General features: G+C 42.9%; 1 protein-coding gene across 1 annotated transcript in view; it reads right to left on the bottom strand.

Annotated features, from left to right (window-relative positions):
• Positions 1-15,199, bottom strand: part of Tiam1 (TIAM Rac1 associated GEF 1) — a 182,295-nt gene that overhangs the window by 37,677 nt on the left and 129,419 nt on the right. Inside the window, exon 16 of the mRNA XM_048803941.1 lies at positions 3,648-3,751. Within this exon, the coding sequence (XP_048659898.1) occupies positions 3,648-3,751 (104 nt within the window). The remainder of the gene's footprint in view (positions 1-3,647; positions 3,752-15,199) is intronic.

Genomic DNA, 15,199 nt, shown 5'->3' on the forward strand with positions numbered 1-15,199 from the left:
TCTTCGATCCTGGGCTTGCGCTTTACTTTCCACAGAGCAGACAGCATCAGGGATAGATTCTCATGGTAATTAACTCGACCACCCCGTGTGTTTAGCAGGGAAACAGAAGTTTCTTAAAATACACAGAAAGCACCAAATGCATTACAGCGCCACGGAGAGCATCCTCTCACGAGGCTATCCCAGACTGGTTCTGCCGTGAAAACCTGAGGATGGGGACTGAGACAGCAACCCCCACGCGGCACCTGCTCCCCATCCTGCCTTCTGGGAGGCTGTCAAAGGCTGACTGGTGCCGGAGAAGTCATGCTTTGATTTCTACTGGCGAGACAACAAAGGTCCAGATAGGGACAGCCAAAACAGACGTGAGAACAAAGCACAGAAGCCTCCCCAGGACGCGAGCGCCTCTACCCTGCAGCCGGAGATGAGCTGATTGGCCAGCATCCTGCGCTGCACGAAGATATTAAACCTGCCCAGCTCAGACGTGGTCAGTAGCAGGCAGGACACTGGAAATGACTTTCCTTAACAGTGCAGGCTTCACAGTTGGTGCTAATGCCTGGTTGTGAGAGCCCACATTTCAGAGATAAGAGCAATGTGAGCAATTTAAAAGAAAGAAGAAGTCGTTCTGAATGGGAATGTCCTGAAAACAATTCCAATACATTTCCTACTTGGAGAGCAAGGTCACAGCTGCTGGGGCCTGGAATGCATGACCCAGAATTCCCAGGACCTGAGCTGAGGAGCACTCAGCTCCAGAAACAAGGGTTTTCCATTAGAAACGGGGGACAGGACAATGAGCAGCCAGTGGCTAGAGGCGTTGGAGGCTGTCACCCACAGTCACCAGATGAAAGGCTACCAGACTGCCCTGCCTTGTGACAGCCCCACCCTCAGCCTGTGGCAGTGACATTCCAGTGCCACCACCTCTGGACAACAAGCACACAATTATCTACTTGCTCAACTCCAAAAGGTCACGTGTAGCAAAAACTGCTACTCCAGAAACTTGAGAACTACGAAGAACTCCAACACGCTTTCTCTTTATCCTGCCCAAGGCTGTGAAAAGCAGCCCACTGACAAGATAAGCAAAAATATTAAACCACCACCAAGTAACAGCCTGATATAGTCAGCCAGGATAAAAACTGATTACGCGTTCCTAGTTATTTAATTATATCTCTGCACCCTACAAATGCAAGATACAGCTGAAAAATGACTTTGCAGTCTATTCTCAGAAAAAAAAAAATCCCATGTTATATAGGAGATGCCACAAAAACATTTAACCTTAAACAAGAGACTTAGGACCTCTGCTTGCTCTAATTTTAAAGCATGAAAAAGACATCCAGAAATATTAAGTGGTTCATGGCTATGTACCCAACTGACTTCAAGCACCACTAATTAATTAATCCTGTCTTTAATGAAGCATGTATTTAATACCAGACTTTAACAATCAGGCCAGAAGTGAGTTTTGACCATTAATAATACAAGACCTGGAGCCAAACTGGGTCGTATCCTGTTTTGCCAGCACAAAGCTGTGTGACTCTTAGCAAGTCATTTAACCTCTCTGCTCTAGTATTCTCTGCAAAACAGGAAAAATAGAGTATGACTCTTAGGTATGTTGAGAGGATGAGTTAATATGGAATAGAGTTTCATGTATACAAAATGTTAAATTAGCATAACTTCTTATTTATTATTAATAATATGCAGTAGGACCTGGGCACCAAGATCTGCTGGTACAATACAAAGTTTTTTGCTTTCAAATATTCTAAATGAGACTGAAAAGGCTGTTTTAGTTAACAAAGCAGAGAGGAGTGGGAAGAGATGGTTTCAAAACATCCAGCCCCCCCCCCCCCAAAAAAAAAAAAACTTGTTGCCAATAGTTTTGAGGAAATTCTCTTTTTCAGAAAGCCCATTGTGAGATTTGATAGAGAAACCTGGGAACATCCCTGTCCCTGCTGTGGACCCCCTGCTCCCAGAGGGACCATGCAGTCAGAAACACACGGGGCCAGGCTTCAAAGCCTGGAGCCTCTTCCTTCCTCTGCACTGCTAGAAGCTTCTATTACAGAAGACTCTGTTTGAGATTTCATGACTCACTATATTTAAAATGGAAACAATTTCTCAAAATCCACAGGGGAATGAGAACACTGAGCTATTAGAGTGAGGTAAAATGATCCAAGTTAAAAAGTACTCAAAAATAAATGTTTAGGAAAAAGAGGTGTTTTCCAAAGTGCAATTAGAAATTGAAAATAGCATATTTAGGGCTGGGAATATAGCTCAGTCAAACAGTGCTTGTCTAGTAAGCATAAGGCAAAAATGTGTGTGTATGTGTGTGTGTGTGTGTGTGTTTATTTACTTATTTTAGTTCCTCTAATAAAATAATGTAATACCCTTCAAAATATATCAGTATAGAAACATCTGTCTCTCTTAAGGGCAACTAGATCCCTCCATACCACCTCCCCCAAAGTGGATAAAATTAATTAAATTTAAAAATTAAATAAATTAATTGAAATTAAGAGCCACATAAATTAAAAAGTTATTTTAGCAGTTTTGTTTTCTGGCTATAAATGAAATGTGTCTCTCTATTAATCTGCTTTTTAGTTATAACCAACAACATAATGACTTTTAGTCCATAAATATTAACATTACATTTAAATATTTAATTTTATACTGTGCCCAACTTAAAAAAAAAAAAAATCCAGAAATGACTATCGTACCATGGTGAAAGGGAAATAAATATAGGTACAAGAGATATTGAAGACAGTAAAAAAAAGTCATATAAATATAGAGGGAGGAAAAAACAGGAAATGAAGGTTTTAAAAATAGCTCATATTTGAATAGCATATTTCCATGATCAATGATGTGCTTTCCCATAGCAAGAATATTTGACCCACTCAATAATCCAATTGTGGTTTAAGAAGCACCCTGATTCGGCAGATGAGAAAAAAAAGGTGTAATTTAAATGGATGTGATTTATTCAGGTTAAGTGGCTGATAACTGTCATGCCGAAGAATGAGAAACTGGTAGAGTCATCAACATAAACACACCAACAACATTATGTAAAAAGAAGAATTATGGAAACAAAACCACATACATTGCTTTATGGCGGCAGGGCGGGGGGCGGTGGTGTTTTGGGCATAGGTAACATGGGTTTTACTTCTTGCAAGTATCAGAAGAAAAGCTCTTTCTCACAGAACTCAACCAAAAAATAATCTATGTAATTTTGTTAAAAAAAAAGTTTTTTCTTTTTAATGTAAAGATGTGTAGCTTTAACAAGAGATAAATGCAGATCATTCAACTGGAGCTCATCACAGGAACCCAAGTAGCAGGACAGCAGAACTGGCTCAGTCACACACACGGGAGATGCTGTTGCATCCTTCCTAGATGAAGCTGTAGGAAGGAACCTGGATGAAGTGGCAGCATTACCCAAGAGCTCGGGCAGTGGCAGAAATTAAAGAAAAAGGCCTTCATTTCATACAAGTGATTTCTGCCCTACGTCCCTAAGGCTGTCATTTGGATTTCACATCCTGCTATTTAGCAACCTCTCAGAAGCAGAAACACTTTGTCCCGTGGAGAGGCCACTGAACCACACACAGCGGCAGAGGTGGTGTGTCAGCTGTGACTCTCCGGTGGTTCGAAACACGGACGTGCAAATGAAAACCTCTCACCTTGCTGCTGTGATCAGTCTCATCAGAGGATTCCAGGTCTGGCCCTTCAGTCTCTTCCGGAGCGGTCTCGGCACTACTGCCCTGCTCGCTGCAGAGGCTGTGCCCTGTCGGGGGAAATCAGAAGAAAACATGGGTCAACATGTATGGCTACTGCTAACAGCCACTCCTGTGAGCCGGCGAAGGGAGCCAAGCTCCCGAGGGGGCACTGTTAGATGTCCAAGTACAAGCCACGATCTTGGCTCAATAAGTGGTAGGTAGACCAGTAACTGCTACTGTTATTTCATATTACACCTGTATAATTTATACTGTATGTTTGATAATACAGAATAGTTGCTACAAAGTGACTATTTGTGCCTCTCCCATCTCATGTTGAAGCCTCAACCTTGAATGCCACTGTGATGGTACTTGGAAGTGGGGCTTTGGGGAAGAAATGAAGTTCAGATTAGATCACGAGGGATGGAGTCCCCATGATGGGGTTAGGGTTAGTCCTTACAGAAGAGGAAAATGGACAGGGCCTGATCCAGACCGAGGAACTCCCCAGCCTATAAAACTGTGAGGAATGAATGACTTGTTTGGCCACTCAGTCTGTGGTGTTATAGACAGCCTGAGCTAAGACAATAACATAATTTATAAGACTATGTATTTATGTTATCTTAAATTGATTTAGAATCAGCAAATTAATTGATAGATTGATTCATTATTTGCTAATGACAGCATAACCAAAAACGACTGTCTTACATCCATTACCTGAAAGGCCCTACACTGCCTGTTTCTGCCAAATGTGGAGAACTGTAAACTTCTTATGACACCCACTCTCTCATCATCTTCTGTGTAAAAGTGCAGGAGATTTTGTTCCTTTCCTGTTTATTGAGTTTTTACTGTAGTGTTGCTACTGTGCTTCTCTGAGCTGGGAAGAGAATATAAGTCACTGTCCTCTGAAGGGCTTCTCAAATTCACAGAGCCTCTGGATTCCCCGGTGACCATGTTAAATGCAGGTTATTCAAAACCTGTGGGTTGGGGCCTCAGATTTCGCATTTCTTCCAAGCTCTGGATGATACTAATCAAGACCACAGGTCCACGGGCACATCTGGAGTAGAAGGACGAACATTCGAACACCTTCTCTAGTGGAATCTGAAAACCCACTGACCTGAGGATCACTGTCTTAGCACATCAGAGGCACTGGATCAGGGACCAAAGCACTCTCACTAAAGCCAGGCAAGAGAGAAGGAACTAGAGGAGGTGGGAGTGGAGGAGCCTCCTCTGATGCTCTGGATGACAGCTTCCCTCTGTGCTGTGGTATGGCTGTGGTCTGACCATCCCCTCCATCCTCCCTCCATCCCCCCACCGGTTGGCAAATGCTCATGTGTTAGAAGCTGGTCCCCAGAGGGGCAGAGATGATGTAGCAGAACCTTTAAGACATAAGGCCCATTGCAAGGTAATGAGGTCATTGGGGGCACTGCCCAAGGAAGGGATTAATGTTGGTCTTTATGAGTGAGTGAGTTCTTGTACGAGCAAGTTGTTATAAGAAGACCAAGGCTGGTCCCTGGATCTCTCTGGCTTCCTGTCTCACTATATCATCTCTTTCTACACGTGCTCCTGCCATTGCAAAGCCATCTGCCATGAAGTCCTCATTAGAGGCTGAAGAGATGGGGCTGCCTGATCTTGAACTTTTAGCCTCCAAAACTGTGAGCTAAATAAACCTCTTTATTAAGTACAAAGCCTTAGGCATTTTGTTATCGTAACAGAAAACAGACTCATAGGGTATGCAAAGTGGCTGCCTTACTCCAATGACACCATTAGAGCCATAGTTGTGTGGCATCATTTCTGCTAAGATTCCAAGCTGGCCAGAAAAGTTAGGGAGGTAGTGGACCTCCAAGCAAACCTTCACCAAATCTATCTCTTGTGGGCACCTTCCCCTTCCCTGAAATGAAGCACCAGTTACAGCATGCACCTTCTGTGGTTAAGGAGGTTTCTATTTCCCTGCTTGTTGCTCTGTGCTTGGGTTTTCTGGCGTGTCTTTGTACTACACTCAATCTACAACAAGGAGGTAGTGGCTAAGAAACAGGATCAGGATCAGCTAATGTGGCAGACATCACCCATGTTATGCCATCCCCTCCATCAGAAACAAAAGTGATAGAATACTTTATATAGGAGCAATGACCTGCATGCTGGGACCAGAAAGAAGATGGGCAGGTTGTTCCTCAACGTGGAAGAGCTGACAAGCTCATTTAGGGACAGTGTTAACAGAGCTCAGCTCTCTAATGGCAGGAGCATGCCAGGCTGCTCAGGGGATGGGCCCCTTCATCTCACTGTAGTCTGCAGAAGAGTTGCTAGACTGTGCAGCTAACTGCTGTGACTCTACAGACCCCTGTTGCTTAACACTGTGCCAGCGGTGCAGCGAATGCTCATCAATTTGTGAGAAAAAAGGTTTTTATTTTAGTAATATTATGGGCCAGGCATCCTGAAAAGCAAATAAAACCTACTTCTGCAAAGTATTTGGAAATGTCAAATGAAAGATAACAAATACGCTTTTACATCTCAGAAGTTCTGATTGATTCACCAAGCCCAAGCGCTAGAGCAATGTTTTCCAGAGGGGGTGGGAACCTGTTGGTGTCATCAGTGAAACTTCTTTTAGGATAAACTGTGTACTTGGCAGGTGCACCTGGCACTAGGATCCCTGGCTTCTGGTCACCAGACACCATTAGGATCCCCAATCAGAGTTCAGTGACACATGTACCTGTGTACTTTGCAACAGAAGCATTCCTTGGCTAAAGCCCTAAAACCCTGGAGCCTTGGATTTTAACTTTAAGCATGAGACAGAAAACAGGTCTCAGGTCAATGCTACCTGTGGAGTCAGAACTTAATCTTCCACATCCACAGGGTACCCTTGAAGGGTGCTATAATTTGGATCTTGAACCCTACCCCAAAGGCCCATATATTGCAGGTACTACTGGGAGATGATAAAACTCCATCTTTGAGAGGCGCGCTCCAGTGAGAGATCTTCAGGTCACTGGCTGTGTGCCCTGGAAGGGGACTGTAGAGTCCTAGTCCCTCCTTCTTCTTCTCCTTTACTTCCTGGCCAAGAGGTGGGTGGTTCTGCTCCATCACGGGCCCTAAAGGCACGGGGCCAATCGATCATGGATAGATACCTTAAAACTGTGAGTCAAAATAAGTCTTTCTTCATGAGTTGGTTGTGTCATGTATGAATCATAGTGATGGAAAGCTAAGGCGTTATGCCCTCACTCTGAAAAGATGTCAAATGAAAGTAGGACAGACAGAAGGAAAAGACAAAGAAGCTTCTCCAACTCTGCTTATACTCTGGGTAAGAGATGGGGGAGGGGGGCAGGTTTCTTCCCTAAGATATAAACACAGGCCTGGCCTCAGGAGTATTTAGGGCTCAAATTTACATGATGTGCAGCATCTTGGAACCCCAAGATGAAAAACCTCCTTAAAGTCCTTCTGGGTTTGCATTCCAAGGGCAAGTGGCAGAAGCAAAGACCAGTCAACTCTGGAAGGCTCCTCTCTCCATGATGTCATCATAGAGAAAGGCTGATCAAACAGAAGCCTTAACCCAGTGTGACAAAACACAGGAGGAACAGTCCCTGTGAGCCAGAGGGAGGCGCAGACACAAAGAACACCGGAAGCAAGATGCCAAGGATGACACCACGGGTATCAGATGAAGGATGTCAAATAAGTAGGCCGAAATCATTAAAAAGCAACAAGAGGTGCTTTCAAAGGAGGAAAAGGTAAATTAAGCATTTCTAGAAACAGGAGCTGTTGCTACTGGAATCAGTGGATAAGAATATAAGTTGAAGAAAAGACAGAAGACTGGGAGATCTCTGAAGGCATTTCCTTACTGCAGGGACTGTCACAGCTCTCCTTGTAGGACTGCAATTCCAGCTAAAATGCTATTCACAGGGGCTGCGGGGTAGCTCAGCAGCAGAGTGCTGGCTCCTATGGGCAAGGCCACGGGCCCAGTCCCCAGCCCACACACTCCCAAAACAAATAACCAGACACTATTCAAGAAAGAACTATAATAAGGACTTTGGAGAAACAAAGAGTGAGAGAGAATACAACAGACAGAACCTCACTAAAACCAATTCTCTAAAAGATGTGTTTTAGGAAAACTAAAATTAAAAAAATTATATAATCCTAGAAAAAAATAGTAAACAAGCTGAAAAGGTAAAAAGAGGATAAAGACAGGAGTGAATCCTAGAATACAATAAGACTCTGGCCTCTCAAAAAGGCTTTTGGGGGTGAGAAAAAAATAAATAAAAAGATGCAACCAGGATGATGGTCAGGAGTGGTTATATTTAAAGCACTTCATGGTAATTTTATGCTTCAGGAGGGAAATAGAAAGGCTATCTTTGGTTTCTGCTAGATTAATAACCATGCACAAATGCTAAGAGCAACCATAAAAGAGTAGAAGCAGATCATATAAATTGAAAAGTGAAATTTAAAAATGCAACTGGGAAGAGGTCAAGAAATGGAAGGAAACATAAGCAGGGCAAATAGAATAAAAAAGGATCATAGATACAAGTCCAAACGCACAGATCTTTTAAATAATTGTAAAACACACTAAACCTAATCCTTCAGCTTCATTGACATGCACAACAACCAAAAAACAAAGCTCTTTATGTTCAGTTCCACTTCTTGCATGTAACGTGAAGCTTTGCTCCAGCTTCACGTTACATGGAAGAAGTGGAATTGAACATAAAGAGAAGATTAAAAGGATGGAAAAATGTATTAGGCAAATGTAAAGAAAGTTATGTACATGCCAGATCCAAGATTGAGTGACACTAAAGAGGATGTAAACATAGAAAATTTTATGCTTGACCCATGAATGTGGTTCAAGCCCTATTCCCAAAGATGATGAATACACATTTTTCCAAGGATGTACAACTTTAATATAAACAGTTCATCTAGGATGGCACAAAATCAAGTCTTAACCAATACCAAGGCGTCTGTCTTCATGTAGACCAGCCCAGGGGCATTTTTCCTAAAGTTAAACTTTTTACAAAAGAACAAAAGACCAAAAACACCAAAGACAGTTTTAGAGAAGAAAAGCAAGATTGGGTACTTTTCCTACCAGACATCAGCACACAGTCACAGTAACGTGACATGGCGCAGGGGAGAGCAGCCTGACAGAACAGAGAGCACAGAAACAGCCCCACCCACATGTGAAAGTGTGACAGAGAGCAGGCACACCGCTGCAGATCCCTGGGAAAGGAGTGGAACATTTGATAAAGGTTGCTAGCACAGAAGATTACCTGCACGATCCAAACTCACACAATGCACGGAAATCAGGGTCAAGTAGGTGTGAACCAAAAAAAAAAAAAGTAGGTGTAAACCAGAAGGTGAGTAGTGTAAGCTGCTAATCTTGGATGTGAAAATACATGGGGCAAATATAGTTAACAACAATGTATTATACATTTCAAAATAGCTAGAAGAGAGAAAATGATGAATGTTTGAGGCATTAGATTTGTTACTTACCCTGATTTGAGTATTATACAAGGAAAACACATATCAGAACATCATACTGACTCCATATCACATACAACCAATTATACTCCACATGTGTGACATGCCAGAATGCATTCTACTGTCATTTATAACTAAAAAGAATAAATTTTAAAAAATCATACTGCACCCCATAAAAATGTACCCTATAAAGATTAATGTGTCAATTAAAATAAAAAGGAAAATATAGAAGATGATGCTCGTTACCTCAAAAAAGGGGATTACCTCAACAAGGTATAAAAAATACAAATCATGCAAGATCAAACATCATATGTGGCCACAGTTGAAAACTTTTGTTTGTCAAAAGGGACTTCCAATGCACAAGAAGTTTATTTTTGATTCATAGCAAAATATTAACATCTAAAGTATAATCAATAAATCAATAACTAGGTGTATCTGATTCTAAAGAACATATTCTGTATTTTACCTATCATGGCATGCTTTTTAGACTTGATTAAAGATAAATGGGAAAGAAAGAGATAGGGCGGAGGAGTTCATGGCAGATAGTTTGGGAAGATGACAGGATTGATAGCTCTCACACCTTTCAGCTAGACTCTCCTGTCTATTTCCCTACCCCATGAATTTGTCATGACTTGGGACTCACTCTGACCCTCAGACTATAATGATGTAATGATGTGTAAATATCTAGCTAGGACTTCCACTGGGCTTTGCAGATCCTCATGTTGCCCACCAGACAAGCTTCCCCCTGAAGATGAGAGACCTCTAGGAGAAGAGGACCAGCTGACCATCTCCCAACATATGAGCAAGGTGAACTTGAGTCTCCCCTCCCCAGGCAAACCACCAGGTGACAGAGCCGCGTTAGTGGCTCCAGGTGAGGTCAGGAGAACAACCGAGCTGCAGAGCCTGGCCCACGCTGCTGAGCCAGACACAGGGCAACACAAACATTGGGCATGTTTGTCTCACAGCAGTGGATTACCACTAAAGAAAGCTGAGGAGGACACCAGCAAGAATGGAATGGAGAATTCAAGCGGGAGAGGGCATGATCTCCCTCCCACACATCGGGGCCTTCTCGGACACCCCCAGCTTACGAGGCTTCTACAGACACACTGTTGAGTGTTTCTGGAAACTTCACACAAGCAGTTCTGCAACTTTCCACTCCCGCTTCCCCTTGGCTCCCAGAGACTGCCTCAGACAACCGGCACTGAAGGGATGACGTTTCTCCTGGACACTCCTGCCCACACTCACCAGGACACCCCACACTGCACAGCTCTGCTAACAGTCAGAGAGGAGTGAGCTGGAAGCAGGGCTCAAAGGGGGTCGATGAAGCGGCCAGAGCAGGGGACCTGCCTGTCTCTACGGCAACACTGAGCTCCTGGCCAGGCACACGGGTGCCCATAGGAGAGGGGACAGGACAGGGCAAGATCCATGGAGGTAAGGATGATCAGGAGGCCAGCAGCCTAAGAGAATGCACAGGCCCAGAGCAGGGCTGCAGGACAGGACTTACTGGCCATCTCAAAAACTGCTATTAAAAAAAATTATTGTTGGAACGGAGAAGATAATTTCTTTGCTTTTTAAACAACTTCCACATTATGTTTCTGTGGTTGAAAAGCCTTTGCAACTGGCACACCCCACACACCATTTGCAGGATAGACAATGCTGAGATTCGGGGCGGTACAAATGCATCCATGTAAATTTACACTGAGATTTACCTTTCACTGATTTGGATTAGACACATTGACACAGCTTCATTTAAGGTCATGCAGTACTTAAATTTAAAGGAGAAAAGAAAAAATTCTTCACCTGATATGAGCAATGTGCATTAAGCAGATTCCCTGATTCCAATACCTCCAGAGAGGAATCAATTTTTGAAAGACCTTATTAATATCTGAGATTTTTTTCCCCCTTTGAGTGACAAGGATTGAATTCAGGGGCACTCAACCAATGAGCCACATCCCCAGCCCTAGTTTGTATTTTGTTTTGAGACAGGGTCTCACTGAGTTGCTTAGCACCTCGCTTTTGCTGAGGCTGGCTTTGAACTCAGAATCCTCCCGCCTCAGCCAATGGGATTACAGGCATGCGCCATGGCACTGGCCTAATATCTGAGTTTCAATTTCAGTAGGAAACCCTGGGATCAACTGTTAGGCTCTGCTTTCATTTTGCTTTCCAGGTGGTTAAATGATAATGAAACAGTAAGAATTATACACAAGCAGTCATCATTCATAACCTCAGCATCAACAGTCACCCATCTTAACAAAGCTAAAAAACAAAATTGTTACCAAGCAAAACTATTATATAAATTAAATAAAGTTAAATACACTCCATGGGGGAAAAAAAAGGAGGGGTGATATCACAACATAAACTGGGTAGACAACTTAATCACAAACTTCACAAAATTTCAGTGTCTTTGTTTCCTACAGAGAGAAATTTTAAAATGTATAAGAACTGTAGATTTAGGCCTCCCTGTCAGCTTGTTGTGAATGTCATTTGTAAGGGACAGTCACAATCTTTAAAAAGATAAGAGGGAAACTCTCTGAAACAACACTTTTTTCCACACACAGGATTTGATGGGCGCCATCAATCAAAGCTCACTGGAAATCAAAATTAGGCATTTGGATTCCTCTCATCCCAGCAGGGCCCACAGAAGAAGGCCATGTGCTAAGTGACAAAAAGCAGGGCACACAAACAATTTACAAGACACACATGGCTTTGAATTTTATCGACAAACAAACAGGGGGCCATGTGCTGCCTGGTATCTGTGAGGCTTCAGAGAATCCAAACGCTAGACCATATTTGTTTGCAGAAAGATAAATCTGCTTAGTTCCTCTTTCCTTGCAGACCCTCCCTGCTGCCTGATTGTCTTCAGTTTTTTGGAATCGAGTCCGACAGTCTCCATGGAACATCAGACTAAAATAGAACCTTGTGTTTCACAGGTACGGAACAGAAGCGTGCACTGCCCAGGCTCATCTAGTGCTGACCACGCCTGGCGCTAACAATTGCTCACTGCGACTCAAGGTGCCTTGGACTTTCATGGCAATCACAGAAGCCTTTCCTGTTAAACAAACGCTGCTTAATCTGCTCCCTGCAGGAAGGACATCTGTACTCCTGCACACCACCAGCTTCCACCCAGCATCAGACAGATGTGCTCATCAAAGGTTCCGACTCTCAAGTCCAAGGCTGGCCCTAATTGTCTCTAAGTACTGTGGGCCTGCTGTTAGCCTCAGACACTCTGCTTTCTCCAGCTCAAATGCAGCAATAACCATCTTTAAAATAAGAAGCAACTTCAATCCACAGAGCCCTGGTGCTTTTATTGTAATACTGGGAGCTAGTCACTGAGATAAACCAAGGCACCTGCCTGTCACAAATGGTCAGGTGGAATTCTAGGGCAAGTACATCACAGCAACATTCACTACAAAAATGAAATGTCAGCCCTGAGGGCAGAACCCAAAATGAGACTGACAAGCAGATGCTTGAAACCTTGGGAAGACACCACCTTGGGATGCCACCTGATCTATGATTCATATAATTTTCATAAAAGATGAGTATTTGCATAATTACTGATGCAAATATCTTTGTTTAAATGGTGAATTTTATGATCTACAGCTTATGCCACCACAGTTCTCACAATTGGGGAAAAAAAGTAGGCATTCAGAATAAGCATTTACTTTTTCTTCTCCCCTAGTTAGAAAAAGGGGTGGGGAGAGGGTGCCAGAAAAGGACACTTATGTTTCAATTCTCTCAATAAATGCTTTATAAAACTTTTTAAACAATTACTTTAGATCTATACTTGCTTCCCTAATTTGATGTTCACCGACGTATTTCCCCCACTGGGTGATACAGGTATCCTGTCCAATAAACCGGGCCAGTGGTTCTCAGCTAGCGGAGACTTTGCCATACACCACTGAAGTCTTGCTGAGACTACTTTCATCACAGAACAACAATAACAAGCAAAAATCTGGCTCAAAATGTTAATAGTGCTAGATGAGATCAAAATAAATCACAGGAGAACATGAGAGGGGCTTTTGGAAACCTCACACAAACATCAGCTCGCAACTTCCTACTCCGGCTTCCCCTTCACTACAAGGGCTTTTCTTGAATAACAGCCACTGAAGGAACTGTCTTTTTGTCCTGGACATCCTACCAATATGTACATAAACAAGTGCTTTTAAAAAAAAAAAGAGAGAAAGAGAGAGACGAAAGCAGTCCTAGTGAGACTTCAACCAGAAGTAACTGGACGGCAAGAGGCCAAGGACAGGAAACCAACTCTCAGAGAACACGTAGGGTAGACTGTCCCTATCCAGTCCCTGGCTTTCTATGCCAACATGGCAACCCATGGACCACGCTTCCATCCTATGTGGATGAAGAGAAGGAGAAAGCACTGCTCCATGGCCCCCTAACAGATTTTCCCTACAAAAATCTCAGTGAAAGCAGATCCCCATATTACCAAGAAGCTACAGGAGCTTTGCAAAGTCACCTTGACATTACCACTGTCTTAGCACCCCACCAGGACAGGAAAAGAGGAAGGGTCCCTAACCAGAAGACCCCAGGGCTAGAGCACCTTAGAATCCCCTGGGGAATTTGAAACAACCACAAAGAAGGCCTTCCCAGGCAAAGTGATTCCTGAGCTCTGAAAAGGGGCCCTGGGATCTCAGCCTGCAAGACGACAGAATCCCTTTCTTTCCACATGGGAAAGAATAAGCAAGCTGTAATTCATGAACTTAATTTTTATCAGAAAAAAAAATCAGCTGTTGAAGATGGAAATGAAGGAGAAGGTAGGTAGTAAGGACATCAAGAATTATCCATCTTTGTTTACAGGCCAGCCCATGCTCATGCTCCCCAGAGACTGGCTGAATACAAGCATTTATTAGTTCTTACAGGTATTATTTTAAACATCTGAGTAAACTCACTTAGTCTTCACATCAACCTAGTGAGATGGCTAATGTCATCATCTCTATTGTGTAAGTGAGGGCACAGAAGGATTAAATAGGACTGTTTAAGGGCATGACGGGAACATGGAAATGAACGCAGTCCCCAGAAATCTGGATCCTGAGCCCACTTTTAGCCACCAGGCTGTCATGCTTCCATATAGAAGCTTCTATGTGAGAAAGAGGTCCAGAAATAACCCAACCTTGAAAAGGAACCACATAGTTCCATCAGGATTCTCAGGGGAGGATCTGGCCAAGTCTATGTACTTGGGCTTATGAGACGGCAAGAGCTCGGCAGGAGCAGCTTCCAGCAGACCCTCTCTGGCCGCAGCTCCCTGGACCTGAGGGTCCCCAATACGCTCACCTTGACTCACTGTCAAGGTTGCCAAACACTCACTTATGACCACCTGAGGATGGTCCCTGCATCAAATCTCAAACCTGCCACTCAGAATGGTTCTTATTTTTAGTTACTTTTCTAAATTTAGACCAAGGTTGCCGACCAGGCGGCCCATTGTATAAATTATCTCAGTTGTTTTCTACATTAACTGCAGCTGTGTGTGGATACCGCTTTATCTCTGCCTCATGATGGAGCAATCTTATGGGTTATTTTATCCTGTTTACTCGCTTCCCCTTTTATCTCTCACCATTACATGGGGACTAGGAAGTGGAAGCACCCAGAAGGTGGACAGGCAGGAACCCGAGTCCCACGTTATGGCCATTCCATTGTGACACAACAAAGGAATGAATAAATCTCCCAAAGGTGATTCCAAAATTGCAGCTTTAATGTGTTTTAAACAAAGGTGAGTTCAGTGGATTTACTTTGGAACCTCCACAGCTAACTGGTCTGCAGGACACAACAGGCAGTGAGACGGGAAGGCCAGCTGCTGACTGTAAATCATCATGTAGAAGGCAGAACAGCCACTGTGTGCAGATCCCACCAGATATTTATAAAACACATAAATATATATGCATTTTTAATTATTAAAATTGGAAATAGATATGTACACATATATATATGTATACGTGTATATATATTTATATTTGTGTGTATATATAATATATATTATATATATATATTATATATACACACACAGTTTTTTTTAAGAAAAAATAGACCAAAACATCAACAGTGATTTTTTTTAAAAATAT

Source organism: Marmota marmota, unplaced genomic scaffold (assembly GCF_001458135.2).
Source record: "Marmota marmota marmota unplaced genomic scaffold, marMar, whole genome shotgun sequence".
NCBI classification, from domain to species: Eukaryota; Metazoa; Chordata; class Mammalia; order Rodentia; family Sciuridae; genus Marmota; species Marmota marmota.